Raw genomic sequence first — 26,823 nt, 5'->3', positions numbered from 1 at the left:
ATTATTCTAGGAAACAATTTGCAGTCAAGTGAGAAAAAGGAGTCTCTCATCCCCTCTGTACCAGCTGAGCACGTGTTCTGCTGGAGTCAATGACACCGAGAAAGGTCTCAGATGGTCCACAATCTCCCCAACAGCAGCAAAACAACCGGACACAAAGCGAGCGTCCACTGTTAGGAGAAGGCTGAACAAAACACGTGCCCGATGAACCATGACTGCACGAGAAGAAACCGTGAAGAAGGGCAATTCATAAAGAACCCGCGGCAAGACTGGCAGAAAGTAACGGCACGAAGAAAGCCAAGCCAAAAGCAAAATATAGCACCCGACTACAACAGGACAGTCAGAAACCGCATAAAAGGGCGGCCGGATTCGGATTCACTGCAGCCGTTCTGGAGCACAAATGACAAGCTAATGGCGACACAGGGAAGTTCGGGCAGATGACACGTTCGGAAATGGCCAATGCTGTCTAAGATGGCAGCGGTTATTAGACAGGGACAAAGCTAGACCCCAGACACACAGATGGGGAGATATAGAGAGAAGGCAGTCCTTCCGGCAACACAAGTCCCGCCAAACTTGGCCCATTTGCTTTGTGCAGACAGCTCTGGAGGAGGCAAAGGGCATGGCAGAGCCTTGTCAAAGCTATCTAGCAGGAGCTGGGTCGCCCCCCAAACCCTGAGGCACGTGGGAAGCACACTGGACAATCCCTATCCCCTTCCCCCTGGATCGGACCCCCTCCACCGGCCTGCTTGATTTTGAAAACTTGGCTGAATATTGGTCTGGGTCCTGATCCACATAGTCTCCTCACAGGCGTCTTTTGAATGAGACACTGCCAGACCTCAGCAGTTGGGGGGCTTCGTGACAGTATAACGACACTACTGGCCAATGGGCTGGTGCCGGACCAGAAAAGTTCCTGAGGTGCCCCCAAAATGAACATCGGCTCCTCTGGAGAAAGCACAACCTCAGACAAAGTGAAATGGGGAGAGCGGCCCATGTGGCAGGCTCTCAACTGGGGTGCACGGCAGCCTTTGCTTTAGGCAACAGGCCCATTTCTCCATTTATATCCAAGGGGATATAAACCACATTTTGGGCAGTTAACTATGCGCCTAGTGTGTGCCCCCAGCCTTGATGAGTGCTGGGAATACAAGCAGGAGGAAGGCAGGCAGCCCGTGCTCCCCAGGAAGCGCCCCATTGCAAGGAGTCTGGCTGGGGGGAAATGCAGGGACGGCCAGCCCGGGAGCCCTTGTGAAATGGCGGCCTTGGGAGGCCTCCGGGCAGCACAGAGTTCTGGGAGCCCAAGCCTACGTGTCTGACTGATAAATGGTAAGCCTTTCTCTCGAACCCTTGCTTGGCAGTCACCCCCCTATGCCAGGTGGGGAGAACATCTCTGGTCTTTGCATCTTTTCTGTCCTGTCAGAGAAGCTGGGAAATGACCAGGAAAGGAAGCCTCTGCTCAAATGAAAAACTCCTTTTAAGCAGAAGGGAGCCTCCCCCTGCTCCTTGCTCTCCCCCTTAAACAAATGCTCTCAGTTAAATTTAATGGGCTGGGTTTTTTGAAGGCGACACGGCAGGCACGGAGCAGAACGCACCCCCCCCCCTTTCTACAGGCCAGACAACACAGAGGAGCGAGGACCCTCCTGGCAGATCCCACCGTGCAAAAGCGCCGCTCCCATGAGGCCTCTGGCTAACATCCCACGACACCAAAAGGCCCTGCTCCAACTGGCCAAAAGCATCGCGCTGCCGCCATCTGCTGGCCAGAGGAGCCTTGCTGGAGGTTTCTGGGGCCTGCCCAGCTAAGGAGCCCAACGGGGTGACTGCATCCCAGTCTGCCAGCCCCTGGCAGGTCCCCACTTCCCAATTAAGGGGGCTCTCACCCTAAGCCGGCCTCTCTGCACCCTCAGGCCCAGAGGAGCCCCGGCAGGACCACGGGAGCCCCGGCAGGCCCACGGCAGGCCCGGGGGAGCCACATCGTCTCCCAGATGAGTCGAGCAGACAGAACTCACTGGCGCAGCTTCTCCAGCCCCATTCTTGACGCCTTGGCGTCTCGTTAGCCATGTTTGCCAGGGTAACATCTGGATTCCCAATCTTTCCTCTTCTGGACAAAGGAATCTTGGCTTTCATGACGGAGAACCCAACCCGCGTCTCCAGAGAGCCGACGTCCCCTTGAGGTGTGCACACCTTGGTGGGCTCTCCGCGCACCCGCAGCCCCCTTGGAGCCTCGGGGGCACAAAAGGAACAGGGAAAGCCGCGTTTGGGAGCCGAGGGCGCCCCATCTCACTCGCTTAGACAGCGACTGCCCAGAAATGGGGCCCCGAGGCTGCCTCTCCCACAGAAGGGGAGGCCCTGCCCGCTCTACACTCCCACCCCCGCCCCAGCATGCAAGGAAAGGCCCGCCGAGGAGGCCGTGGGGCCCCGAGCCTGGCTCTCCCCCTCCGGCCTTCTGGGGACTCTCCAGGTCCTGGGACACCCCGCGATCACGGCCCGGCCCCCAGCGCTGCAGGCCCTTCTCCCTTCCCTTCCCGTCACTGAATGCAATATCCCAAAGGGTTGGGAGCGGAGCATGACGGGATCCTCCTCAGCCGTTCCCCGGAAGCCACCCAGGCCACCCCAGACACCCCCCCACCCCTGCCGTATCCGCCCTTGCTCTTTGTGGCGTTTTTGGTCCCCAAGAGCACGAGGCGACATCATCTCCCCGGGATTTCTCCCTACTGCACGTGGCCCAACACCAGGGGGCGCTGCCAGGCAGCGGATGGGACGCGCCCCTGGCCGGGGGACCGCAGAAAGCCCCTGGAGGCGCACAGGCCGCCGCGCCTGCTGCCCCGGGCGCCCCACTGACAGCGCTGCCTGCCCCTCTCTCCCGCCTCCCAGAGAGGGAGGGGCCGGCGCCCGGGAACCGCCCTCAGGAACCGCCCTCAGGAACCGCCCTCAGGAACCGCCCTCAGGAACCGCCCTCAGGAACCGCCCTCAGGAACCGCCCTCAGGAACCGCCCTCAGGAACCGCCCTCAGGAACCGCCCTCAGGAACCGCCCTTGCCCGGATCCGTTTCTGCCAGCGCCTCGCTACGCGCGCCCCTCCCCCTCGCAGGCCCCGGCTCCAGCCCCGAAAGCTGCCCCCGCCTCAGGCCCGGCTGCAGCGCCCGCACTCACGCCCCGCCCGCCGTCAGCCCCCGCTCGGCGCCCAGGTCCGGCCCGCCCGAGGGAAGTGCCGGGACAGGCAGTGGCGACAACGGGGGCGCCAGGTGCGCGGCGGGGGGGGGGCGGGGCTGGCCGGGGGCGCCCCCTGACGGGGGCACCAACCACTCCGCAGGTAAAGCGGCTGGGGGGGGGGCCTTTCCCTCAGGAACACTAGAGGGCGCCGTGACTCAGGACACTGAGCCGGACAAAGCCCAGCGCTGACCCCAGGCCCGGTCCCGGGCGCCCGGATTCACGGCGCGCGCTGGCAACACAAGCTCTCCCGCTCCACCCAGACGCGGCCACGCTTGGGGCGCTCCTGCGCCCCTCCTGAAGCAGCAGCAAACGCTGCCCCCCCCACCCCCGCCCCGGCCGCCACTGGGGGTAGGGGAGGGAGGGGAAGGAGGAAGGGCCGGTCCCGGGGGCGCCATCACCAGACCGCACCGGCCGCCGGGCCCGCAACGGGCGCAGTAATTCCCCCTGAAGTTGGCCCGGTGACCCCTGACCCCTGACCCTCCGCCCCCGCCGCCAGCACAAGGGCCATCCCTTAGGACACGTGACTGGGGGAGGAACGCCGGAGCTCCGGACATCGCGGGGCGGGGCCTCCCCCAGATCGCCCCGCGCAGACTTTGCTCTCGATCCCAGAGGCCCAACGAGCTCCGTGCTAAAGAACCTGGGAGTAGGGAACCCCTGGGGGTGCAAGGTCCTGCTGGGGCTGGGGGGGGAGCCTCCCCGGCCCGAGCGCTCCCTGCCCGCCCCTCCGCAGCCCCCTGGATTTCGCGGTCTGTCCCCTCTGACTGCTGGGGGGATGAAGGGGGGGATGAGGGGGCGAGCCCTGAGAAAGGCTCCTCTGGGAGAGGCGGCCGCAGAGGGTCTCGCGCGGGCGGAGCTCTTGGCCGGGGCTGGGCCCGGTACCGGGGGGAACATCAGTGGGGCCGCTCCCAGGAGCTTCTCCAACTGGAGAGCGAGGCCCGGGCACTGCGACAACCGAGGGGCTCTCGGAGGGATCCCTGCAGCCGCCCCGCGGCCGCGCTGCCCTCAGGGTGACGGCCCCAAACGCCTGCTGCCCGCCCCGCTCGGAGCGCCCTCTGTCTCGGGCACTGCCCACGCCCGGCTCCCGCCCCGCCGCTCCTCCTCCTGGCCAAGCAGCTGGTCCCTCCCCTGCGGCGGCCCGCGAGGCCTTTCCCGGAGCAGCCCTGCAGGCGGGCGCCCCGAGCCCTGTCTCCGGCAGAAGCGCCGAACGCATAAACCACGCTGTGCCACTTACCTGTACCCCAGGGAGCTCGGGTCCGGCTTCAGGGCCACCCTCTCCGTGGTGATCTCCACCTTCCTCACGCTTCCGAAGAAATCCGTTATCAGCACGTTCTGAGGATTTCTCTGAAAAAGGTCGGTCCGATGTCCGGGAGTCGAGACGCACAAGCTCTTGGGGCACACCTGAAACTGTGAAATAACGGGAGTGATCAGTCCCGGTCACTGACCTCCCCCAAACCACGCGCCCGGGGCCACTGCCTGGGACCATCCCAGGGTCCTCCCTCCTCCCCAGGCACTTTTCACACCTCTCCTGAGCCCCCCCGACTCATCCTCTGCTGCCCACGGGCATCTCCACAGAGTCTTCCAGCTTCAGACCAAAGATGGCCAGAAGCTGATACTTTCCCCCCTAAATCTGTGCCCCCTAAAAATCCAGTCAACAGACCTCTCAATGAACTTGTTCTTCACCCAGAAAAACAGCCTTTTCGCACCCCTGGGACACCAGAGCTCCCCTGAGGAAGTCAGGCTCAGCTCTCTAGCACCCCAGGAAATGGCCCAGATGGCCACATTCCCTCAAAGCCAAGGGAGAAGTGGGGGGCCCCCTCGCCTTCACATGGTCCAACCTGGTCACGTCCCTCACTCGGGCCCGGGGCTAACTGGGCTGGCCTCTGGCCTGTCAGACTGGGGAAGGACCTCCCAGCGTCCCAGGCCACTGCCCTGACCTGCGGCTGCCCGTTCTCAGAGCCGGGAGCTCTTCAGCCCGACCGGCTCCGGGGACGAGGCGACGGGGATGCTGACCATGAGCGCACAGACCCTCATCCGGGCCCCATCACGGCCCCTCTGGGACCACAGGAGATGACCCCGCCCGCCCCCCAGCTCTGTACGACTCCCTCAGCCTGCCACTTCAAGGGTCCCTCCAAACCCAAGGGCCCCTTCTCAGGGCACATCCACGCCCCCCCACCCTCTGGGAAGTAGGAACTTTACCCCGGTTTCTACTCAGGTAGATCTTCCCTAATCTCCCAGCTTGGACTGGAAGCCCCCGGGTTCCTGCCCTTCAGCCCTCCCTCCCCAAAGGCCTGCCGCTGGCACCTCAAAACCCCTGCAGATTGCTCCACTGCGGCGGGACTCAACACCAGCTCGTCCCAGGAGAAAGCGACGCCCGCTGTTTTTTATGGGAGTCACTGACATCACGTGTTAAGTTAACAGAAAGATCACGCCACAGACATGCAGAGAAACATGGGAAGAACCCAGAGAACACCCAGAGTGCGGCAGGCGTCCCCCGATCACAAGTGCAAGTGTTGCCCAAAAATGACTTCTCTGAGAAAAAGCATCTGAAAACTCCCCCCAGACCGTGTCGAGAGGAGGCGGGCAGGGCAAGCAACGGGCACTTGTGGCTTTCTCCCCCAAACTGAAAGAGTGGGGGCCACAGGCCCAGAACCCGAGACACGACACCACCCTCCTTTGGCCACTTTGGCTGAACCTGTGTCTACAGGGGAAAGAAGGCCCTGTTCGGTCCCAGAGAGGACAGGAAAATGTACACACATATGGGGGGGTGGGGGTGGAGAGGAGGGGGAATAAAAACAGAGCCGGTTTTCAAAACTGAAGTTTCCCAGGTCCAAAGGCCCACGCTCCCGCCTCCCACGCAGCGCCCACGCCGGCCCCCGAGCGCGGAGCGAGCCCCGCTGGCCATGGCCCCCCCGCCGGGAGGGGAGGACAGACTCACCAGGTCGTTCATGTTGGCCTGGCTGGCCGGGTGGATCTCCTCCAGAAACTCCAGGACGTAGAAGGTGTACCTGTCCATGAGGTGGACGCCGATGGCGAGGTCAGGCTGGTGCTGCACGGGGAGGAGAAGAGGCGTGAGCGCCCTGCCACACCCGGGACGGCCCCGAGCCCGGACAAGCGCCCACCAGGACTCACCGAGAGGGAGTCCTCGCCCACTTGGCTGCTGGCCAGCGCCATGACGTTGGGGGAGTAGAAGCGCTCGTACATGGACGCCCCCTGGCAAGTGTCAATGATGAACAGCATCTCGTGGTAGCTGAAAGACGAGGGGAGCCCGCCAGTGAGCGCACCGAGGAAGGCCCCTCAGGGACAGCGGCCAAGGAGATCCCCCCCTTCTCCAGCGCCTGCCCCATTGAGAAGCAGCCCTGGGTGGAGAGCCAAGAAAGGAGCCCCTGGCCAAAGGCCAGGCAGGAGGAGAATGTGTCTGGTTCTGGAGGAGCAGCCGGGTGGGGAAGGGTCCTTGGTGGGGAAGAGTGGGGAGTACCCCAGGCACCCTTTCCCAAGGGCACAGGACCAGGCTGGGCTCTCCCCGGGACAAGGTTCTCACCCCCAAGAGGACCCAGGCGGCTTTGCTCGGGCCCCGACTCAGCAAACGTTTGCCAGAGTTCCCAGAACCCCATGAGCACTTCACCCACAGACTGAACTTCACTAAGAGCTCACTCCCCCATCCAACAGGATCTAAGTAAGGACGGAGGGCCCCGGGCCTCCCCTTCACCCTGTAACCTGGGGCAAGCCCCCTGCCCCCTAAGAACCTCTGCCCCATGCTCCCTACTGCACCCAACTCCTCTTAAGAAAATGAGCACTCTCTTACCGCCTCTTCTGCCACATTTGTTCGAAGGCGTCAGCGAGTTCTACGTTGGTGATCTCTTCAGAGTCCTGGAACTTCAGGAAGCCGTTCCCCCCGTGGCCTGGGAGAAAAGAAAAAAGAGCAATCAGTAGGCGCCATGGGCATGCATGAGGGGAGGGGTTATGGGTACACACCCACTTATTCTTTTTGATAGCAGGGAATCCCCTCCATGACACCCTCCGTGAGGGGCTGCAGGTGCCCTCATGGCCTGCTCAGGCTGTTGGGGCTGCGCCCTTGCCAGCGCTCACTTCAGAGGAGACACCCCCAAGCAAAACAAAACCAAAGAAAACCCGACACAAAAATGCACCCCCTTCTCACTGACCCCCAAATCTGAAGTGACTGTGCCCCGTGTTAGGACAGGGCCAGCCTGCACGCCTCCAGCTCCTCCAGGTGCCAGGCAATGGGCCCCAAGGTCCGCAGGCCCAAAGGGGCAGGAAGGGCACGAGCGTCCCCTAAAAGGCCTGCTCAGCCAGCCAGCCAGGGCACAGCAGGAAGACCCAGAGGTGGCCTGGCCAGGCCTGAACACAAGCGGAATAGGTCCTGGCGGGAGGTCTGGGCCCTGGTGGGAAGTCTGGGCCCCGGGGGGAGAGCGGGGCCCTAGGGGGAGAGCTGGGCTCCCTGGGCCAGGCTACAATGTGACAGAAGCTGTCAGGGATGGCTGACGCCCGCAGCCTCCTCATCGGTGCCCCCATCCAGGCCACTCCAGCCAGCCCCATTCAGGACACTCAAGGGCAAGGTTCCTGGGAGCAAAGGGGGACATCTCGTTGGACTCCAAAGGCCCCTAGCTGAGACCTCCTCACCTCCAACACCCTCAGAGCAAAGGCGCTCCTTCCCATCTCCCCCTTCGAGACACAACTGTCAGAAAGGAGGACCCTCACCACTCCAGTCGGTGAACCCCTGACCTACCCGTCATATAAATCAGAATGTTACTTCGGTCATCAGAGAGGAGGCGCTTGGACCGCGGGGTGCTCGGGGGGACCCTTCCCGTCAGCACGCGCAGAAAGTTCTCCACGGTCACCTGAAAAAGCCGGGGGTTAGCCCGTCTGCGGCTCAGAGAAAGCGGCCTAACGGGCTTTCCCCATCGCGGCTCCAGAGCACTGACAAGCCCGGCCCTGACCCAACACGGGCCTTTAAGTGCCGCTCACTGCGCATTCTAGAGAAAGAGCTGGGTCGAGGCTTGGGGCTCACAGGAGACCATCTCACCTGAGACTCATCTCAGAGTCTTCCCAAAAGTCAGACTGATCCCGACTGGACCCAATCGGGCTCCGAGGGAAGCCGTCCTCATGGAACAAAGGCAGGAGAAGTCCCAGCCCAGTCAAACAGCCCGGGGAGACGGAGACAAACGGACAACGAGTCCCTCCTCTCCTGCCCTCAAGGGAGGTCACAGACCTGGGGGCTTGCGACAGGCCTTAGGGGAAGGATCCCTGCCTGGGGTGGGGGTGGGGTGTCCATGCAGTTGGACCAGGGCCTTAAAAGCTACACGTGAGTGGGGCCTGGCAGGGACAAGTGGGGGCAGGGGAAACCAGCCCAGGCCCACAGAGGCACCCGGAAGCATCATGAAGGTGGGAGCCATGTGGTCAGAGCAGCCTGGGGGCTGAGGGAAGAAGGTGCAGACCAGGGGGGCTCGAGCTCCAGACTAGATGTTCTCAGAGTCCAGAGAAGAAGGGGCAGGCGGGAGGAGCCAGGGACAACTGGATCCCTGGCACTCCATCAGCGAGCCCACCACCCAAGGGACCAGAAATGGGGCGGGCAGGAGCAGAGCCGGTCGGCCCAGATGTACCAGGGGCTGAGCAGGGGATCAGGGGCCACGGTGCCATCAAGCTGAGCTGAGCTAACTCAAGGTTCTGCGCCCAGAAGGCCCCAAAGCGAGGCCACAGGAAGGACAAGGGGAGGGAGACAGACATGAGGTCAGGGACAGCAGGACCTGGCGGCTTACTGCCTGTGGGGGCTCAGGGTGCCAAATCAGGGCAGAGCCAGGAGCAAAAGCCAGGGTCTGAAACAGAGGCAGATTTTGGGTCACCGTGCCCAAGAGAACAGACAGGGCTCCCCAACTCGGGACCATGGCTGCAGGGCCGGGCCTTGGCTCCCAAAGAAGAGATGCCCCCCAAGAGCCCAGAGAGAAGACTCCCTTACAAGAGGCCCAGAGACTTAGGGGGGATCATGGCCAAGGTTGCCCCCCAGAAAGGCCCTGGACACCCATATTCTGAGGGCTGAGCTTGGAACCCTAACACAGTCCAGAAGCCTTTCCAGTCTCCTCCTCATCCTCTGCAGATAACCAGCTGCCCCTCCCAGAGAGCATCACCCATCCCAGATCACAGACGGCACACCCTGGCTGGTATGACTAAATATTAGAAAAATGCCCTTTTTAAAGGGGGAGCGATACCCAGAATCCCTAAAACTCAGGGGAAATAAAATGAATCTGCTCTCAACATTTGAACTGATTGATTATTTTCATTATAAGCTCATTGAGTATGCAGAGAAAATCACTTCGTAAGTTAAGATCAAATGCTAATCCCCGCACTTGTGCCCCAACCCTGAGACAACGAGAGCAGCCAGGTTCCCCGAAGGGCGCTGGGAGGGAGAGTGGGCAGTGACCCAACTCTGTCCAATCGGCACCGTGTGAAAAGACAAAGGGACCGCTCACTAAACGGATAATAAAGACACATTTCTGTGTTAAGCCGCTTACCTCGTAGCTTCTATAATCGACTTCCACATCGTCTCCATAAACGTTCAGTTCCATGTTTTTGTGGCTAAACACGGTGGCCGGCTTAGGGTTTCTGGGGTTGCATGCCATGTCGTCCGCAAGCATCAGGACGATGTGACTGGAAGAGACAAAGAGCATCATTCTAACTCGCATCCCACGGGAGAAAAAAAGATCCAAGCCACCTTGATCAGCCAGGAGGAGCAACTGAATTCGTTAATTGTCGCTGGAGAAATCCGAATGACTTTCAAGGTCATTTCAGGGATTTGTATCTTGCTTAAACTGTACAGTTTTTTAAAAAAGAGAAAGAAATTTGGTCTCCATGGTTAATAATAAGTAGGAGAAGCTAGGTTCTTTATATATTTATTGTTTTTCTCAACTAGACAAGGCTTTACATTTAATATGGGAAAAGACATTCCAAACTCCCCTCATGAAAAGTTTCCCATTTAACTGATTACAGGCGGCTGTCTAACCTCAGCATGAAGATTACCACCAAAATACAATTTATTTCCAACTACTTTCCATCCATTACTTAGCGCTTCATTAGATGAGTGATTTTACAAAGGAAAGTAAAACTACCGCGTGCACTAGATACTATAACCTAAGACAAAAACAGAGAGTAACCCTTACAACACTGCAGATCACAAGGAAATGCCATTTCTGCCATAGCATGCTGGGACTTTGTAAAATAATTCTAGCCCCAGAATTTGAAACCTTCCTAGGAACACTTCATTTCCTGAACCGGTGATTTGAAAAAGTCGCCAAACTGAGCCTGGACTATCAGGGCTCTTCACTTCAGTGTATTCAGCAAATGCTCACAAAGGCTGCAGCGAGAGGATGCAGGGCTGGCCAACTGGAAGAGCACGGACTGCCTGCCTTGATGAGCCTACTGTCTAGGGGGATTAAGAGGAAAGAAAATGTGAAGTACATACAAAAATAGAGAGTGGGGGGGGCTCGGGGAGAGGCACACACCAGGGACTGGAGTGTTCATGAAGAGGAAAACGAAATCTTCCAGAAGAAACATTTCTAATTCTCTTAAGCAGATCACAAATTTCCGCAAAAGCAGAGGAGAGGGGTCACCCACTACGATCATTCATCCAGAAGCTTAACCAAAAGAAACCACAGCCATGACTGAGCCCCAAGGTCTGAGGAAACCATCAAACGCCCATGTGGACTATCAGCTCACCCAGAAAGTGCCAGGGTGGCGGGCAACTACGCCAGTTCCATCTGGGGAAGCAGAGAAGAACCTTGGAGAAGAAAACCAGGATAAAGTCAGCGGGGTTGCCCCTCAGTCCCTGATGAGCCCCCCAAGCACCCCAAGACTGAAACAGATCCTGCAGTTGACTGGGGGAACCACAAAGTGGCTCATCTGTCCTAAAGCAATCTAGAAAAATGCCCAAGGCTGTTAACTTGGGCCCACACTCAATACCCCAAGGAGATCCAAGAAAGGGCAAAATATTTACAGCAACTTGGTTTGTGGTGGCAAAGGACTGGACCCCAAGGGGAATCCCCTCCATGGGGAATGGCCAGGCAAGTCATAGAATATGATTGCAGCGGAATAGTCTTGTGCTGGGAGAACTGACAAGCCTCGGGAAAACCCGGGAAGGCTTATGTGGCCTGATGCAGAGTGAAGTGAGCCAATGATCAGCTATAGGAAGTGATGCCCAGTTATTGTAGGACGCGGTGCCCAGTTACGGCAGAGCCACCCAACGATCGGCTGTGAACAGTCGAGACAACAATGTAAGAAAATTTCAAAGAATTCAGAATGTGTGGTGTTCTCTTCTTTTGTATAATATATGATGATGGTTCTCTGTGAGCAGGTTTCTTGGGGAGGTAATCACCCCAAATGAAGCCAGGCGTTAAAGTAGTTCTTTATTGTTTCTCCCAAAACAGCCCAGTTAGCTTTCTTTGGTTCCGAGAACTCTTGTTGCAGCTTCAGCCTCTCTCTGAATCTTGGTTCTGCCCAACTGCAGATTAGCTTCTCAATCTCCCAAACTGACTCTGGCTCTGTCAATCTTCTGAAGTGACTTCTGGCTCTAGAGCAACTCCTACTTGTGGCTTCTTCTGAACTGACTCACTGAATGACTGACTTGAGCTCTTTTTATGCTTGGAGTAAAAGGTTGACTCCCCTCCGACTGGGATTATGGGAGGTATGAATTCACAAAGTTGCAGAGTTAACTTTGTGTATCTCCTGTACTTGTGAACTCCAATGTGTAAGCTCGAATGTGTGACCTCTAATGTGTAAACTCTTAAAGGTACAAACCCAAGCACACAAGCATTACTTCCATCAATTCCACTTAGTACCTTGTTTCAAGTTCTGGCCCATAACATCTCCTTGTAGGATTAAATCAATCATACTGAACCAGGCTAAATTAGATAATTATTGTCTCTATCAATGCTAATGATTTAACAGTTTGTAAGGATTCCAACAGAAAATCTCTTCAGGGAGCACATAGCCCCGGAGTGGAGGCCGAAGCAGGCTTTTTTCTTCTTCTTCTTCGCAACTTTTTTGTGGCATTATGGCTAATGTGGAGACCTGCTTTTGCCTGACTTCACATATATAATCCCATCCTATCACTTGTCTTATCCACAAATGGGGAAAGGGCTGGAGGAAGGGAAAGAATCTGCAGCTGAAAATTTTAAAAATGAATGTTAAAAGAAGAACTGAATATGGAAAAAGCAGAGAGAAGTCAGTAAATGGTGAGCTGAGAGGAGAGCCACGCCGGCAGCAGCTGCTGGAGTAGCGGAAAGAAGAGAAAACATCAAAGGCATGGAAACATTGCAGACCTTGTGAAACCAAAACCAAAACCCCAAAAAGTGCACAAGCCCGCTTACGGCCTTCCTCGGCCACCCCCCCCCAAATCCAGGTGAGAGCCTCTCTGCCTCCACCAAAGGCCTCTCAAGGAGAGCCCAGCAGGAGCAAGGCCCCAAGGACCAAGGAGGGTCCACAGGGTCCTCAGCAGGCGGCTCCCTACACCTCTCAGGGCCCCCGCCTGCTGCTGGTCAGTCCCCAAAAGCACCAGATTCTGCAGAATCAAACACCTGGCATCACGCCTCCCACACCCTCAACTCCTGCTGTTTCACATGCAGACAACTGGCTACTCCAGGTGCTATCACTGGCTAAAGGGCGTCGCCACCATGGGAAGAAGTGCCCTGCTCCCGTCCTGAGGGTTCAGATAGAGGACCCAGACAGTCTAACTGCAGGAGGGGAGTTGGGGAGCAACCAGAGAGGGGGCCACGGAGACCGGAGAGGGGGCCGTGGAAGACTGGAGAGGGGGCCACAGGGGGCCGTGGAGACCAGAGAGGGGGCCGTGGAGACCAGAGAGGGGGCCACAGGGGGCCGTGGAGACCAGAGAGGGGGCCACGGAGACCAGAGAGGGGGCCACGGAGACCGGAGAGGGGGCCACGGAGACCAACGAGGGGGCCACGGAGACTGGCAAATAGCATAAGAGAAAGTCCAAGAGAAGGAAAGTTCTAGAGCACAAAGAGAACACAATGAGGTCCAAACTTCAGCCAAATCAAAGTCAAGAGCAACTGTCATTGCTAATAGAAAATAAACACGAGCGGACTTAAAAGAGGGCGATGGTTCGATCATTCAACCATAAAGCTAAGCTGCCCAAACAGAGAACAACGTAACAAAGCATGTGATCAGCTCCAAGTAGAAAATGTTCTGCTGCACGTGCATTAACGTTCAAAACAAGATTTCCCTGAATTCTTGACAATCGGCTAAATTCTATTTTGAAATAAGAGCTGCCAAATCCGAAGCTCCTCTCTTAGCTGCTTCTGACTCACGCTACAGAGGGATAGAACGTCATCCTTTCCCAATGAAAAACATCGGTTCCCCTTATGGAAGGAAGCAGCTTCCATTGGAGCAGAAATTCTCAAAGAAGGGCAACTGCTCCGGCCATTAGACCTAAAGACGCGGACAGCGCCCCCCCACGGACAGCAACACGCACAGGCTCTTCCTCCATTCATTCCAAGCCGGGAGCTTCTCCTGGGTCCTAAACGTCCTCTGCTCTGTCCTCCGCGGTGACGTCCTCCATAGCAACACCCTCCGTAGCCACGCCCTCCGTGGTGACGTCCTCCGTAGCAACGCCCTCCGTGGTGACGTCCTCTGCGGCAAACCTGACTCACCAGTCCCCATCCATCACGCTCGCATCCGGCCAGACACGTCAGAAAAGGCTCTGACCGGAAACACGCACGAGACACGTGCGGCACGAGGCCCGTTTCCCATGATCCTCCCCTCCCAAGGCCAGGGCCTGGCGGGACCAGAGAAAGGGGGAGGGGCCGCATCCCTGCGGGAAGCCCACCCTGTCCGTGCAGAATCTCCCCTCGGACCCCAACGCCGGACTATTCAGGCACCTCGGAACATTCTGGGAGGTCTTTGTGGGGTCATTGAAAGCCACGCAAGTTACGGGTACTTGGAGGCGGGGCGGGCCTCTCCCGGGCAGCGGGCGCTGCTGCTTTCAGTCACCGACCGTCAATCACTAACTCCTTTGGCTGGGGCTGGCAAATACGTAACGGGCTCTCGGGAAAACCGGACCCAGTCCCGACACACTTTTCTGGGGAAGCTGCATTAACCTCTTCCCCGCCCCCTCTGGTCTCAGCGCGAGCTAAGCCACCAAGCCCGCCCCGAGCTGCGGGAGGCGGGACCCCCCCATGCCCGCGGAACAGCGGCGCTTCCGGGGCGCCCCCTGCTGGCAGCCACTGTGCAGGCAGCGCAGGTGCCGAGGGGCCCTTTCCAAGTTGGCTTCTGTCCATTTCCGCCTTGAGGAGAAAAGTGACCGATTTCCAGAAGGCCCGCGCTCGGACGAGGGAGTTTCTAATGAGTGTTTGAGGAAACTTCCGCCTCGGGCGGTTCTTGTTTTCCCTCCGAAAACGACGCTTGTCGCCTAGGAAACCTCTCCATCTTCGGCGCGTTTGGGGGCCTTGGAGACAAAACCCTTACAAACCCCAAGTGGGAAAAGCGCGCGCGATGAGCGTGAGCCACACACACGCACAGCGCAGATCTTCCCAGCAGTCTGTGAGCGCGACCACAAACGCCCGGGAAGATGGAAATGTATTGGCCGAATTCTAACAACGGTCTTTCCGGAACCGACGGAAGGGAGCGGAAATAAGGAGCGGGAGGGGGTACGCGCCGCCGTCCCTGGCCTCCTTCCGCTGGGTCTCTGGGAGAGAGCTTTCTAACGGAATGGCCGGTGTCCTCCCTCCTCCGCCGCCTCCCGCTGCCTCCGCCCTCCCCGGGAAGCCTTCCCTATCTCCCAGAGGTCCAGGGCCCGCCCTCTATTCATTGTTCTGGAGTCTGTCTGCAAGGCTCTTCTCATCAGACGAGGCTCTGAGGACAGCGAGTCCTTGGGCTCAAGCTCACTTTGCCCAGTGCCTGACAATGACTTATATAATACGTACTGAGCGACCAACTCCAAGAGGCTCAGTCACCCAGCCGCAATCAACATTTTCACAAATAACATCACTCCCACAAATAGTATCTCACATACATCAATATATCTAATTATAATATATTAGCATGCTAATATTAATATATTATTAAATATATTTAAATGTCTGCATATAGTTATCCCTTCCACGTCATGACTTTCCCCATCATATACTGCAATATATTGCAGGCCAGCATAAGATATTAAGTGGGAATTTGGGAGGAGTTTCGTGGAAGCCACTGATGATGCAACAAAGGCCAGCAGATGAGAGCCTATGACCAAATACTTACTCCAAATTTTACTTACTCTTTGGTCCCCCCAACAGCAGCTCCCAGGCTCTCCAGTTCCCCTAAGAGTGGCTCCTGGGCTCTATGGTCTACCAAGAACGATTCCCAGGTTCTACAATTCCCCAAGACCAGCTCGTGGGCTCTACAGTCCCCTTAAGAGGCTCCCGGGCTCTAGAGTCCCCCAAGAGCAGCTCCCAGACTCTAGAGTCCCCCACAAATGGCTCCCAGGCTCTATGGTCCCCCCAAGAACAGCTAAATGAGCTGTGTACACAGTCATGATGGAAGACTGCTGCAGCGTAAGAAATAATGAGCTGCAAAAAGTTATCAAACTGTACATCTCCTTTGACCCAGCAGTGCTACTACTGGGCTTATACCCCAAGGAGATACTAAAAAAGGGAAAGGACCTGTATGGGCCAAAATGTTTGTGGCAGCCCTGTTTGTAGTGGCTAGAAACAGGAAAATGAGTGGCTGCCCATCAGTTGGAGAATGGTGGGTAAATTGTGGTATATGAATGTTATGGAATATTATTGTTCTGTAAGAAATGACCAGCAGGATGAATACAGAGAGGATTGGAGAGATTTACAAGAACTAATGCTAAGTGAAATGAGCAGAACCAGGAGATCATTATATACGTCAACAACGATATTGTATGAGGATGTATTCTGATGGAAGTGGATTTCTTTGACAAAGAGAAGAGCTAACTCAGTTTCAATTGATCAATGATGGACGGAAGCAGCTACACTCAAAGAAAGAACACTGGGAAATGAATGTAAACTGTATGCATTTTTGTCTTTCTTCCCGGGTTATTTTTACCTTCTGAATCCTATTCTTCCTGTGCAACAAGAGAACTGTTCAGTTCTGCACACACAGATTGTGTCTAGGATACACTATGACAGATTTAACGTGTATAGGACTGCTTGCCATCTGGGGGATGGGGTAGAGGGAGGGAGGGGAGAAGTCGCAACAGAAGTGCAAGGGATAATGTAAAAAATTACCCTGGCATGGGTTCTGTCAATAAAAAGTTAAAAAACAAAAACAAAAAAAAAAGAAAGAAAAAATGAATGAGCTGGCTGACTAGAACAACATGGCGGACTTGCACACAACAACAAAAAGCGCAACAAACAGAACCGAGAAAACGTCGCACACAGCGCCAGCCACACCGTGCCAAGAACAGTTGGGACCAGGAGGCCGTTCTGAGCGAACCAGATGCTCACATCGGCTGCAGAGGAGCTGGCAGAAAAGATGGCAGCCGCCTCCTTAGAGAGTGCTGAGGGCCATAAGCCTGGCCTGAGTGCATGTCACACATTTGTGTGCATGTACGTGATGGCAGCCTTCTCTGGCGCGGTGTGGACAGGGAGGGAAAAGATAAAAGGGGCAACGCAGAGAACAAAAGAAAACCCAGGAGGAAGCAGAGAAAAGCAGGGTGTTCTAGAAAATAAAGAAGATTTATGACACAGGTTTTCCAAAAACCGAAAGCAGAGTGAGACAGAGATCCATGATCTTACACCAAACCCTCTCCTCACACAGACGTGGGCTACAGACGTGAAACAGTGCTTTCTGGTCTTTTTGTATTTAAATTCAAAATTAATAAATACTAAAAAATTGTTAAAGGAAACAGAAAATAAATGATTTAAAAAAGAGCCTTTTCCAAAGATTTAAGGAAATCTGCAAAGTGCCCTCCTGCTCTTTCTTTAATTTTTTGTTCATAATTATAACTTTTTATTGACAGAGCCCATATGCCAGGGTAATTTTTTACAACATTATCCCTTGCACTCACTTGCTGTTCCGACTTTTCCCCTCCCTCCCTCCACCTCCTCCCCCAAGTGGCAAGAAGTATTATACATATTAAATATGTCACAATATATCTTAGATACAATATATGTGTGCAGAACCAAACAGTTCTCTTGTTGCACAGGAAGAATAGGATTCAGAAGGTAAAAATAACCCGGGAAGAAAAATAAAAATGCAGTTTAACATTCATTTCCCAGTGTTCTTTCTTTGGGTGTAGCTACTTTTGTCCATCCTTGATCAATTGAAACTGAGTTAGATCTTCTCTTTGTCAAAGAAATCCACTTCCTTCAGATTCCATCCTCATACAGTATCATTGTTGAGGTATATAATGATCTCCTGGTTCTGCTCATTTCACTCAGCATCAGTTCATGTAAGTCTCTCCAGGCCTTCCTGAAATCCTCCTGCTGGTCATTTCTTACAGAACAATAATATTCCATAACATTCATATATCACAATTTACCCAACCATTCTCCAACTGATGGGCAGCCACTCAGTCTCCAGCTTCTGTCCACTACAAACAGAGCTGCCACAAACATTTTGGCACATACAGGTCCCTTTCCCTTCTTTAGTATATCTCTGGTGTATAAGCCCAGTAGTAGCACTGCTGGATCAAAGGGTATGCACAGTTTGATAACTTTTGGAGCATAGTTCCAAATTGCTCTCCAGAATGGCTGGAGGTATTCACAATTCCACCAACAATGTATCAGTGTCCCAGTTTTCCCGCATCCCCTCCAATATTCCGCGTTATCTTTCCCTGTCATTCTAGCCAGTCCAACAAGTGTGTAGCGGTATCTCAGAGTTGCTTACTTTGCATTTCTCTGATTAATAATGATTTGGAGCATATTTTCATATGGCTAGAAATAATTTCAATTTCTTCATCTGAGAATTGTCTATTCAAATCCTTTAACCATTTATCAATTGGAGAATGGCTTGATTTCGTATAAATTAGAGTCAATTCTCTATATATTTTGGAAATGAGGCCTTTATCAGAACCTTTGACTATAAAAATATTTTCCCAGTTTATTGCTTCCCTTCTAATCTTGTCTGCATTAGTTTTGCTTGTACACAAACTTTTCAATTTGATATAATCAAATTTTTCTATTTTATGATCAATAATGATCTCTAGTTCTTCTTTGGTTATAAATTCATTCCTCTTCCACAGGTCTGAGAGGTAAACTATCCTATGCTCTTCCAATTTATTTATAATCTCATTCTTTATGCCTAGATCATGAACCCCATATTTTGACCTTATCTTGGTGTATGGTGTTAAGTGTGAGTCAATGCCTAGTTTCTGCCATACTAATTTCCAATTTTCCCAGCAATTTTTGTCAAACAGTGAATTCTTATCCCCAAAACTGGGGGTCTTTGGGTTTGTCAAACACTAGATTATTAAAGTTATTGGCTGTTTTGTCCTTTGAACCTAACCTATTCCATTGATCAACTAGTCTATTTCTTAGCCAATACCAAATGGTTTTGGTGACCGCTACTTTATAATATAATATTAGATCTGGTACAGGTAGACTACCTGCATTTGATTTTTTTTTTTCATTAATTCCCTTGAAATTCTTGACCTTTTGTTTTTCCATATGAACTTCATTGTTATTTTTCTAGATCATTAAAAAAGTTTTTTAGGAGTCTGATTGGTATAGCGCTAAACAAATAGATTAGTTTAGGCAGTATTGTCATCTTTATTATATTTGCTCGCCCAATCCAAGAGCATTTAATTATATTTTTCCAATTGGTTAGATCAGACTTAATTTGTGTGGAAAGTGTTTTGTAGTTTTGCTCATAAAGTTTCTGATTTTCCCTTGGCAGGTAGATTCCTAAATATTTTATACTGTCAGTAGTTACTTTAAATGGAATTTCTCTTTGTAACTCTGACCGTTGGATTTTGTTAGTGATATATAAGAATGCTGATGACTTATGTGGGTTTATTTTGTATCCTGCCCTCCTGCTCTTTCACTGCGGACCGGGCTCTCCTCATCAGCATGCATCAGACATGTCAAGGGAGAGCCCCAGGTCACCCCGGGCATGTGGTGATGAGTCAGGGGGAGTCCTGGGGGCACTGAGCCGCCCCCCCCACTGGGCACACAGCAAAAAACCCTTTCCCCGCCATGATTCCTACGTGACAAGGGGACGTTCCACAAATTCCCTATGTGGCAACAACAGAACGAGCCGTGGTAGGGACCAGGGACCGAGGAGCTCCGGGGGGCCACATTCGGGGCCACGCAGTGGGGATCACAAGAGGCAAGGGATGGGCATCAGCCTCTAGGAGCATCCAGACTGGCAGGGGAGGACGCGAAGCAAAGGTGTGCAGAAGGGCTACACACATGCACACTCGTGTGTGCACACATGCACAGCCACACCGCACACCTGTGTACACACATGCACACTCATGTGAGCACACCTGCATACACTCAGCACAGCCACACCGCACACATGTGTACACACACATGCACACTTGCACACACTGTGTGCTTACACTGATGCACGTCTACACATGCACTGACACACACAGATACATTTATACCCAAGGAGAAGGCCTGACTGAGAATGGAGGGCACTGCTCATGGATGAGCCGGGGCCCCGGATCAGAGTGAGGGCGAGGAGACCTCGGAAGGCCTGAGTGCCCAGCAGAGCACACTGGGGGTGAGAAAGCGCCCCAGGAGCAGAGAGAGCAGGGCAGTGGCGGTGGGGAGACCCCCACGGGAGCTGCTGAGCTTCCAGGTGGCAGGGGGTCTGCCCAGGCCCCTCCCAGAGCTCTGGGGGCGCTCCCCAACCAACATTTTCATCTAACCTGGGCTTTTTTGCCCAATTTAAGACAGAGTGGGAAGCTCCGACTCCTTGCGGAGGTTCTTACCTGTCAGGAATCCCGAGTCTCTTGACACTTCTATAAACAGAGAGCGTGTTGGCCACGTGGCGATAATTGAACCAGAACCTGGAAGTGCAGACCTAAAGGCAAAGCAAAAACGGGACTTTTACAAATTAAGACGGGCCCTGATTAGTTCCTCCGGGACAGGAGACGCAGGAGACGCCAAAAGCCGGAGCGCGTTTCTCCTGTCCCCGATCTCAAGGAGCTCCAAGAAGGGGCAGTGGCGCGCCGCCCGTCACGGCATCTTACTGGTGAGTCAGAGCTGGGCCGGGACGGAGCCCAACCTCCCGTGGCCCCCGAGACCAGCGGGGCTGCACCGGACAGGAGTAAAGGCGCTCCTGGCACTCGGCCGCCCTCCTTTCTCTGGGATTTCGTGTCCTAAGAATGTCCCAGGAACTGACTCCTCAAATGCTGGGCCCTAAAAACTCCTAGAGCGGTTGGGGTCGCAAGTGTCCCCTGCAGGAGGTTCCAGTGAAATTAAGGGGGGCCAGGAGGGAGGGGCCAGGAGGAAGCAACATGAGAAAGAGGGAGGAGGCCCGGGGGAAGGGGGCGGGCCCTGCCGGGCACGCGGGCTCCCTGCAGCCCGGACCCGAGCTGGCCGCATCAGGCACCAGGACACCCAGGGCCGGGGCTGGGGAACCAAAGCCAGGATGGAGAGCCGCCGTGGGGGAGGGGCCGGCCCAGGCCCAGCCTTTCCCAGCCTCGCCGACCCGACCTCGGCCCTGGGGCACTGCGCGACCCCTGACCCCTGACCCTCTGGTGCGTGCTCCCCGCTGCTGCCCAGGGTCCCAGCCGCAAGGTGGGCCCAGCTCTGGGAGCTGGGAACTGGGCGCGTCTACGCGGCCTTCACTCATTCTGCCTGGCGAGGGGGAGTGGGAGGCCCGGGGCCAGAGGGGAACACACAGGGCGGCCGCTCCGGAGCCCCCGCCGGCCAAAGGTCGTCGGAACGAGGGGAAGTGGGCCTTTGGCTGCTCCGCGGCGCGGCGGGGGGGGGCCTGGGACCAGGGATGCACGGGGTGGGGGGGGAGGGGGCGGGGCCGGACCCATAGGACCAGGGTTGCAGGGGGGAACCAATGGGATGGGGGGGCGGGGCGGACCGTAGGGCCAGGGATGCGCAGGAAGGGGGACCCAGGGCACTCACCAGCACCGCCCAGTTGTTCGTGTGGCCGTTTAAAAGTTGCCCGGGCCTGCCCTGCCAGAAGGGAGTGTCAGGTCGGGGAGGGAGAGTTGCGGGGTTTATGGGGAGGGGGCCAATGGGGGAGGGGGTGGTTTTTGACCCCGGACCCGGGGTGGAAGTGAAATTGGGACCCGGTTTTCAGGCAGGTTGGGCCCGTTTATTAAGGAGGGTTTTCCAGGGGCCCGTTTGAGGTTTGGGCCCGGGGGGAGGGGGGTTTTTTATGGCGGTTGTTTGGGCGTTTGGGGCCCGGTAGAGAGAGGAGGGGGGCGGTTGGAGTAGGGAAGGGGCGGGGTTTGGCCGGCCCGGAGGGCGCCCGGCCGGTTTGCCGCCCTGTTTCGGGCCTGGAGCACCTGGTGAGGTGGCCTGGGCAGCCGCCCGTTTCCCTTGAGCAGAGGGGGGGTGGGCGTGGGGGACTTTTTCCCTGACCGGAGGCCTTGGGTGAAGGGGTTTTGGTTTCTGCCCCTTCCTTTGGTTAAGAAGGAGATTGAGTTTTTCCTTCTTTCCCCAGTTTTGGTTTAGGAAAGGGGACCGTTGGGGGGAAAGGAGGGATTGAAGGGAGGGAGAGAGGGATGGGAAGGGAAGGGGGAAGAGGGAGGGAGGATGGATGGATGGATGGGAAGATGGAGGAGGCGGGAAAAGGAATGAAGGGAGTGAGTGATAGAGGATTGGATTGTGGAAAAAATAGATGGATGATGGATGGAGATGGGAAAAATTGGATGGGAAATTGGGATGGGTCCATTTAAGATGGATTGGTGCTGCCTGCCCAAGGCCAAATCGGCCTGGGATTGGGATGGTTGGGATGGATGGCCGGGCCCAATTGAAGGGATTGGACGGATTGGGATTGGACCGGGTGGAACCAAGATGATTGAAAAGGGAAGATGGAAAGAAGATGATTGGAACGGATGATGGAAAGGGAAGCCGAACAGATGATGGATGGAAATGGGATGGATGGAAAGGGAAGGGATGGGAGGAAAGGGAAAGAAATAGATGGAGGATTTGAGGGATGATGGAAAAAGGGAAGGAGGAAAAGGAAAGAAAGATGAGGAGGAGGAGGGATATTGGTGGGAAAAGGCGAGGGATGGATTTGGATAATGAAAGATGGATGGATGGAGGAAAAAGGGGAAGGAGATGGGAAGGGAAAGGAATTTAATGGAGGAGGGAAGGAAGGAAAGGATGGATTTGGAAGGGAAAGAAAGAAGATTTGGAGGAGGGAAGAAGAATTGGCGTTTGGAGGATGGATTATAGGGGTTTTCCTTAAAGTGGTTTTAGGCAAGGGTTGGGGATCCAAGGGAATGAGGGGTTTCCTTGGTCCCTTTATTTCCAATTCCTTTCTTTCCCGGGTTTCCAGGGACCAAGACGTTTGTTTTTGGTCATTATTTTATTGAGTTTGTTAAGAGGTTAAGAAGAGTTTAGAATGAAAGGGGCCGGGATGGTTGGGGGGTGTCCACCCATCTAGGGGGCCCAGGGAAAGAGGCCAGAACACCCGCTCTTCTCCCCATCAACCCCAGTCTGGGTGTTCCTTGAGTTTAGGTCATTGCTTACTTTTAAGTTTCCAAATTTAGGGAAAAAAGGAAGAGATGAGGGGCCGCCTTAATTGGCAAAAAGCCATTGGTTAAAGTTTGGGCCCCTTGGATTTTCTTTTCTCCCTTCCTTTCCGTTTTTCACTTTCCTTTAACCTAGACTTTTCTTTCTTCCTTTTCTTCCACTTTTCTTTTTGACTTTTTTCACTTCTTTCTCTCCTTTGTCTTCTCTCTTCTTCTTTCTCTTCTCTTCTTTCCCTCCTGTGTCTTCTCCTCTCCTCTTTCTCTTCTTCTCTTCTTTCCCTCCTCTGTTTTTTCTTCTCTTCTTTCTCTTCTTCTCTCCTTTCTCTCCTTTGTCTTTTCTTATCTTCTTTTTCTTCTTCTCTTTTTTCTCTCCGCTGTTTTCTTTCCTCTTCTCTTATTTCTCTTCTCTCTTCTTCCTCTCCTCTGTTTTCCCTTCTCTTCTCCGCTTTCTCTTCTCGTCTCAGCTTTCTCTCCTCTGTTTCCTCTTCTCTTCTTTCTCTTCTTTTTTTCTTTCTCTCCTCTATCTGGACCTCTTTTTGTGAAGGGATGAAGGACCAGTTGTCATCTTTTGCCTCTGCTCCGGTAAACAAACATGGCTCCCATAGGTGGAGAGTGCTTCCAGTGTTCCACAGTTCCTGTTTCCTGAGGGAGAGGTGGCCCAGATGCCCCAAGCACCCATGGTCCCAGAACTTTAGGCCACACCCGACTGCTATCAAGGGTCTCCGGAGAACTCGGAGCAGATTGAAGCCGGCAAGACTCCTATTCATTCTGTAGCCTCTTCTTCCTCTTCTCTATCACATTCAAGCCTCTGTTCTCAATCACAACAGGGGCTGCCCCTGCTATGTCCTGTGGTGGGCTGGACCCTCCAAGGCTCACAGCAGGGGCTACCCTGCCACGTGGTGGGGCAGAGCCCCCCAAGGCTCAGAATGATCCTCCTGGCATTGTTACTCACCCTTCACAGGGGAGGGAGGCCCAAGCTGGCTGAGGGGTGTCCTAAGCCTTTGTGATGCTGCCTCAGTTGGGAGGGCAGGGCGGGCCTGGGGAGTACAAAGGGCAAGCTGAAGCCCCCGCAGAGAAAATCCTCAAAGCTCCCACTGACCACTGACCTCTGGGCTGCTCTCTGAAGGGAGAGCTGATCACAGCCCTCCATGGCCAAGTCCGGCGATTTTGGCCTCTCGGGGCCTCTCTCAGGGGACCGACTCCCCCTTCCCCAAGTCCTACATCATCCTCCCCCCACTCCTAGCCGGGCCAAAGTAAGAGTGGCTTCCTGGTCCCTCCAGGATCCACATACAGTTCGGACCCCTGAGATTCCCCTTCCACATCTGACCGCCCTCCACCATCTTCCTCACTCGTGAACCTCCCTTGGTCCTCTCCTTCCAGTTGCCCCGGGGGCTGCCATACCTGGAGAGGGGCTCTACGTGCTCATGCCCTGACTTTCCCCACCAACCTTCTGCAGGAGCCCCAGTCCCCTGATTTTCTGGGCTTCTCCTCTTCCATATGGTTTATATCTTTCTTTGTGTCTTCACATCTGGAGTGGGAGCTTCAATCAGGCAGGGTGAGGTCCCAGGGGCTGGGACAGTGCCTGGCACAGAATTAGCCCTTAGCAAATGACTGCAGAATAAGGGAGAGCAGCCAGTGTTCCCACTGAGCGCAGGAGAGGATGTTGGGTAACCATGGAAATAGAGGGAACTCAGAACACCTAGAACAGGGCCTGCCGAGGAGCAGCAAAGTCCTACGTGGAAGAGCCGAGACGCGGTGGACCTCGGGCCACGCGTCACACGGACGGCAGCCCCTCGTCCTCAGTCACCGGGGTAGCCTTGCAGTGGCCAGGGGACCCCCTGCCTCGGGACGCTGAATCATTTGTGAGGCTGAATTCAAGGCTCACCTGAGAACATTCTGAAAGGACTTATTTAAATTGGCATTTAATTAAAAGGCCTCAGTTACTGCCACCTGGCTGGTAAGTAAAAGCTAAAAACTCACCAGTGGGAGGAGAGAATAATAAAGTGGGGCCATTTTAATTGAATTCCCCGCTTTCTAGACAAACTGAGGCAAACGGTTAAGTGCATACGGTTCACCAGTTTCCTCAGTTACAAAATGGAGGTAGTAATAGCCCCTATCTCCCAGAGTTGTTACAGGTATCAGATGAGCTAATAATTGTAAAAGCCCAAGCACAGGGCCTGGCAGACAATGGGCGCCTCATAATTCTCATTCCCCCTGCTCCACAAAATGGAGGGGCACAGGGGAAGGCAACCAGAAAGACTGTATCCCAAACATGGGCATGTAAGAAGTAGACTAGTTGATCAGTGGAACAGGTTAGGTTCACAAGACAAAATAGTCAATAACTACAGCAAAACCCAAAGATCCTCACTTTTGGGATAAGAATTCATTATTTGACAAAAATTGCTGGGATAACTGGAAATTAGTATGGCAGAAATTAGGCATGGAGCCACACTTAACACCGCATACCAAGATAAGATCAAAATGGGTCCATGATTTAGGCATAAAGAACGAGATTATAAATAAATCAGAGGAACATGGGATAGTTTATGTCTCAGACTTGTGGAGGAGGAAGAAATTTGTGACCAAAGAAGAACTAGAGACCATTATTGATCACAAAATAGAAAATTTTGATTACATCAAATTAAAAAGTTTCTGTACAAAAAAAACTAATGTAAACAAGATTAGAAGGGAAGCAACAAACTGGGAAAACATCTTCACAGTTAAAGGTTCTGAGAAAGGCCTCTTTTCTAAAATACATAGAGAATCGACTCTAATTTATAAGAAATCAAGCCATTCTCCCATTGAAAAATGGTCAAAGGATATGAACAGACAATTCTCAGATGAAGAAATTGAAACTATTTCTAGTCATATGAAAAGATGCTCCAAGTCATTGTTAATCAGAGAAATGCAAATTAAGACAACTCTGAGATACCACTACAGACCTGCAGATTGGCTAAGATGACAGGAAAAAATAATGATGAATGTTGGAGGGGATGCGGGAAAACTGGGACACTGATACATTGTTGGTGGAGCTGTGAACGAATCCAACCATTCTGGAGAGCAATCTGGAATTATGCCCCAAAAGTTATCAAACTGTGCATACCCTTTGACCCAGCAGTGCTGAGCTTATACCCCAAGGAGATACTAAAGAAGGGAAAGGGTCCTGTATGTGCCAAAATGTTTCTGGCAGCCCTGTTTGTAGTGGCTAGAAGCTGGAAACTGAGTGGATGCCCATCAAATGGAGAATGGTTGGATAAATGGTGGTATATGAATGTTACGGAATATTATTGTTCTGTAAGAAATGACCAGCAGGATGAATACAGAAAGGCCTGGAGAGACTTACATGAAATGATGCTGAGTGAAATGAGCAGAACCAGGAGATCATTATATACGTCAACAACAATACTGTATGAGGAAGGATTCTGATGGAAGTGGATTTCTTCGACAAAGAGACCTAATTCAGTTTCAATTGATCAATGATGGTCAGAAGCAGCTACACCCAAAGAAAAAACACTGGGAAATGAATGTAAACTGTTTGCATTTTTGTTTTTCTTCCCGGGTTATTTTTACCTTCTGAATCCAATTCTTCCTGTGCAACAAGAGAACTGTTTGGATCTGCACACATACATTGTATCTAGGATATACTGTGCCATATTTAACATGTATAGGACTGCTTGCCATCTGGGGGAGGGGGTGGAGGGAGGGAGGGGAAAAATCGGAACAGAAGTGAGTGCAAGGGATAATGTTATAAAAAATTACCCCGGCATGGGTTCTGTCAATAAAAAGTTATAATTATTTAAAAAAAATAAAAAAATTTTAAAAAGAAGTGAGTGCAAGAGATAATGTAAAAAATTACCCAGGCATATGTTCCATCAATAAAAAAATTATAATTTTTTTAAAAATAAAAAAAAAAAACATGGGCATGAATGGGTCCATTTAGCCTGTTTCTCCTGCTCATTTCAAAAACCTAAGCCAGGG

The 26,823-nt window shown here is 53.7% G+C and overlaps 2 protein-coding genes and 1 long non-coding RNA gene across 3 annotated transcripts in view; 1 reads left to right on the top strand and 2 right to left on the bottom strand.

Annotated features, from left to right (window-relative positions):
* The window catches only part of PIGK (phosphatidylinositol glycan anchor biosynthesis class K), a 62,948-nt gene that overhangs the window by 18,380 nt on the left and 17,745 nt on the right, over nucleotides 1-26,823 (bottom strand). The window contains exons 4-11 of the mRNA XM_031967352.1: nucleotides 21,266-21,316; nucleotides 20,113-20,204; nucleotides 9,725-9,860; nucleotides 7,945-8,056; nucleotides 7,003-7,099; nucleotides 6,330-6,447; nucleotides 6,136-6,246; nucleotides 4,432-4,604 (exon numbers count right to left, since the gene is read on the bottom strand). Coding sequence (XP_031823212.1) covers nucleotides 4,432-4,604; nucleotides 6,136-6,246; nucleotides 6,330-6,447; nucleotides 7,003-7,099; nucleotides 7,945-8,056; nucleotides 9,725-9,860; nucleotides 20,113-20,204; nucleotides 21,266-21,316 — 890 coding nt within the window. The remainder of the gene's footprint in view (nucleotides 1-4,431; nucleotides 4,605-6,135; nucleotides 6,247-6,329; nucleotides 6,448-7,002; nucleotides 7,100-7,944; nucleotides 8,057-9,724; nucleotides 9,861-20,112; nucleotides 20,205-21,265; nucleotides 21,317-26,823) is intronic.
* On the bottom strand, nucleotides 10,044-13,689 carry LOC116423719. Its single transcript, XR_004234221.1, has 2 exons — nucleotides 13,532-13,689; nucleotides 10,044-10,986 (listed from the first exon to the last, which is right to left on the bottom strand). It is a non-coding gene; the product is annotated as an uncharacterized LOC116423719 (long non-coding RNA).
* Nucleotides 24,556-26,823, top strand: part of AK5 (adenylate kinase 5) — a 179,300-nt gene continuing 177,032 nt past the window's right edge. Inside the window, exon 1 of the mRNA XM_031968858.1 lies at nucleotides 24,556-24,802. The gene's annotated coding sequence lies outside the window, so the exon portion shown is untranslated. The remainder of the gene's footprint in view (nucleotides 24,803-26,823) is intronic.

This window comes from Sarcophilus harrisii, chromosome 4, assembly GCF_902635505.1.
Source record: "Sarcophilus harrisii chromosome 4, mSarHar1.11, whole genome shotgun sequence".
In the NCBI taxonomy this organism is placed as follows: Eukaryota; Metazoa; Chordata; class Mammalia; order Dasyuromorphia; family Dasyuridae; genus Sarcophilus; species Sarcophilus harrisii.
This window is presented reverse-complemented; position numbering and strand designations above follow the sequence as displayed.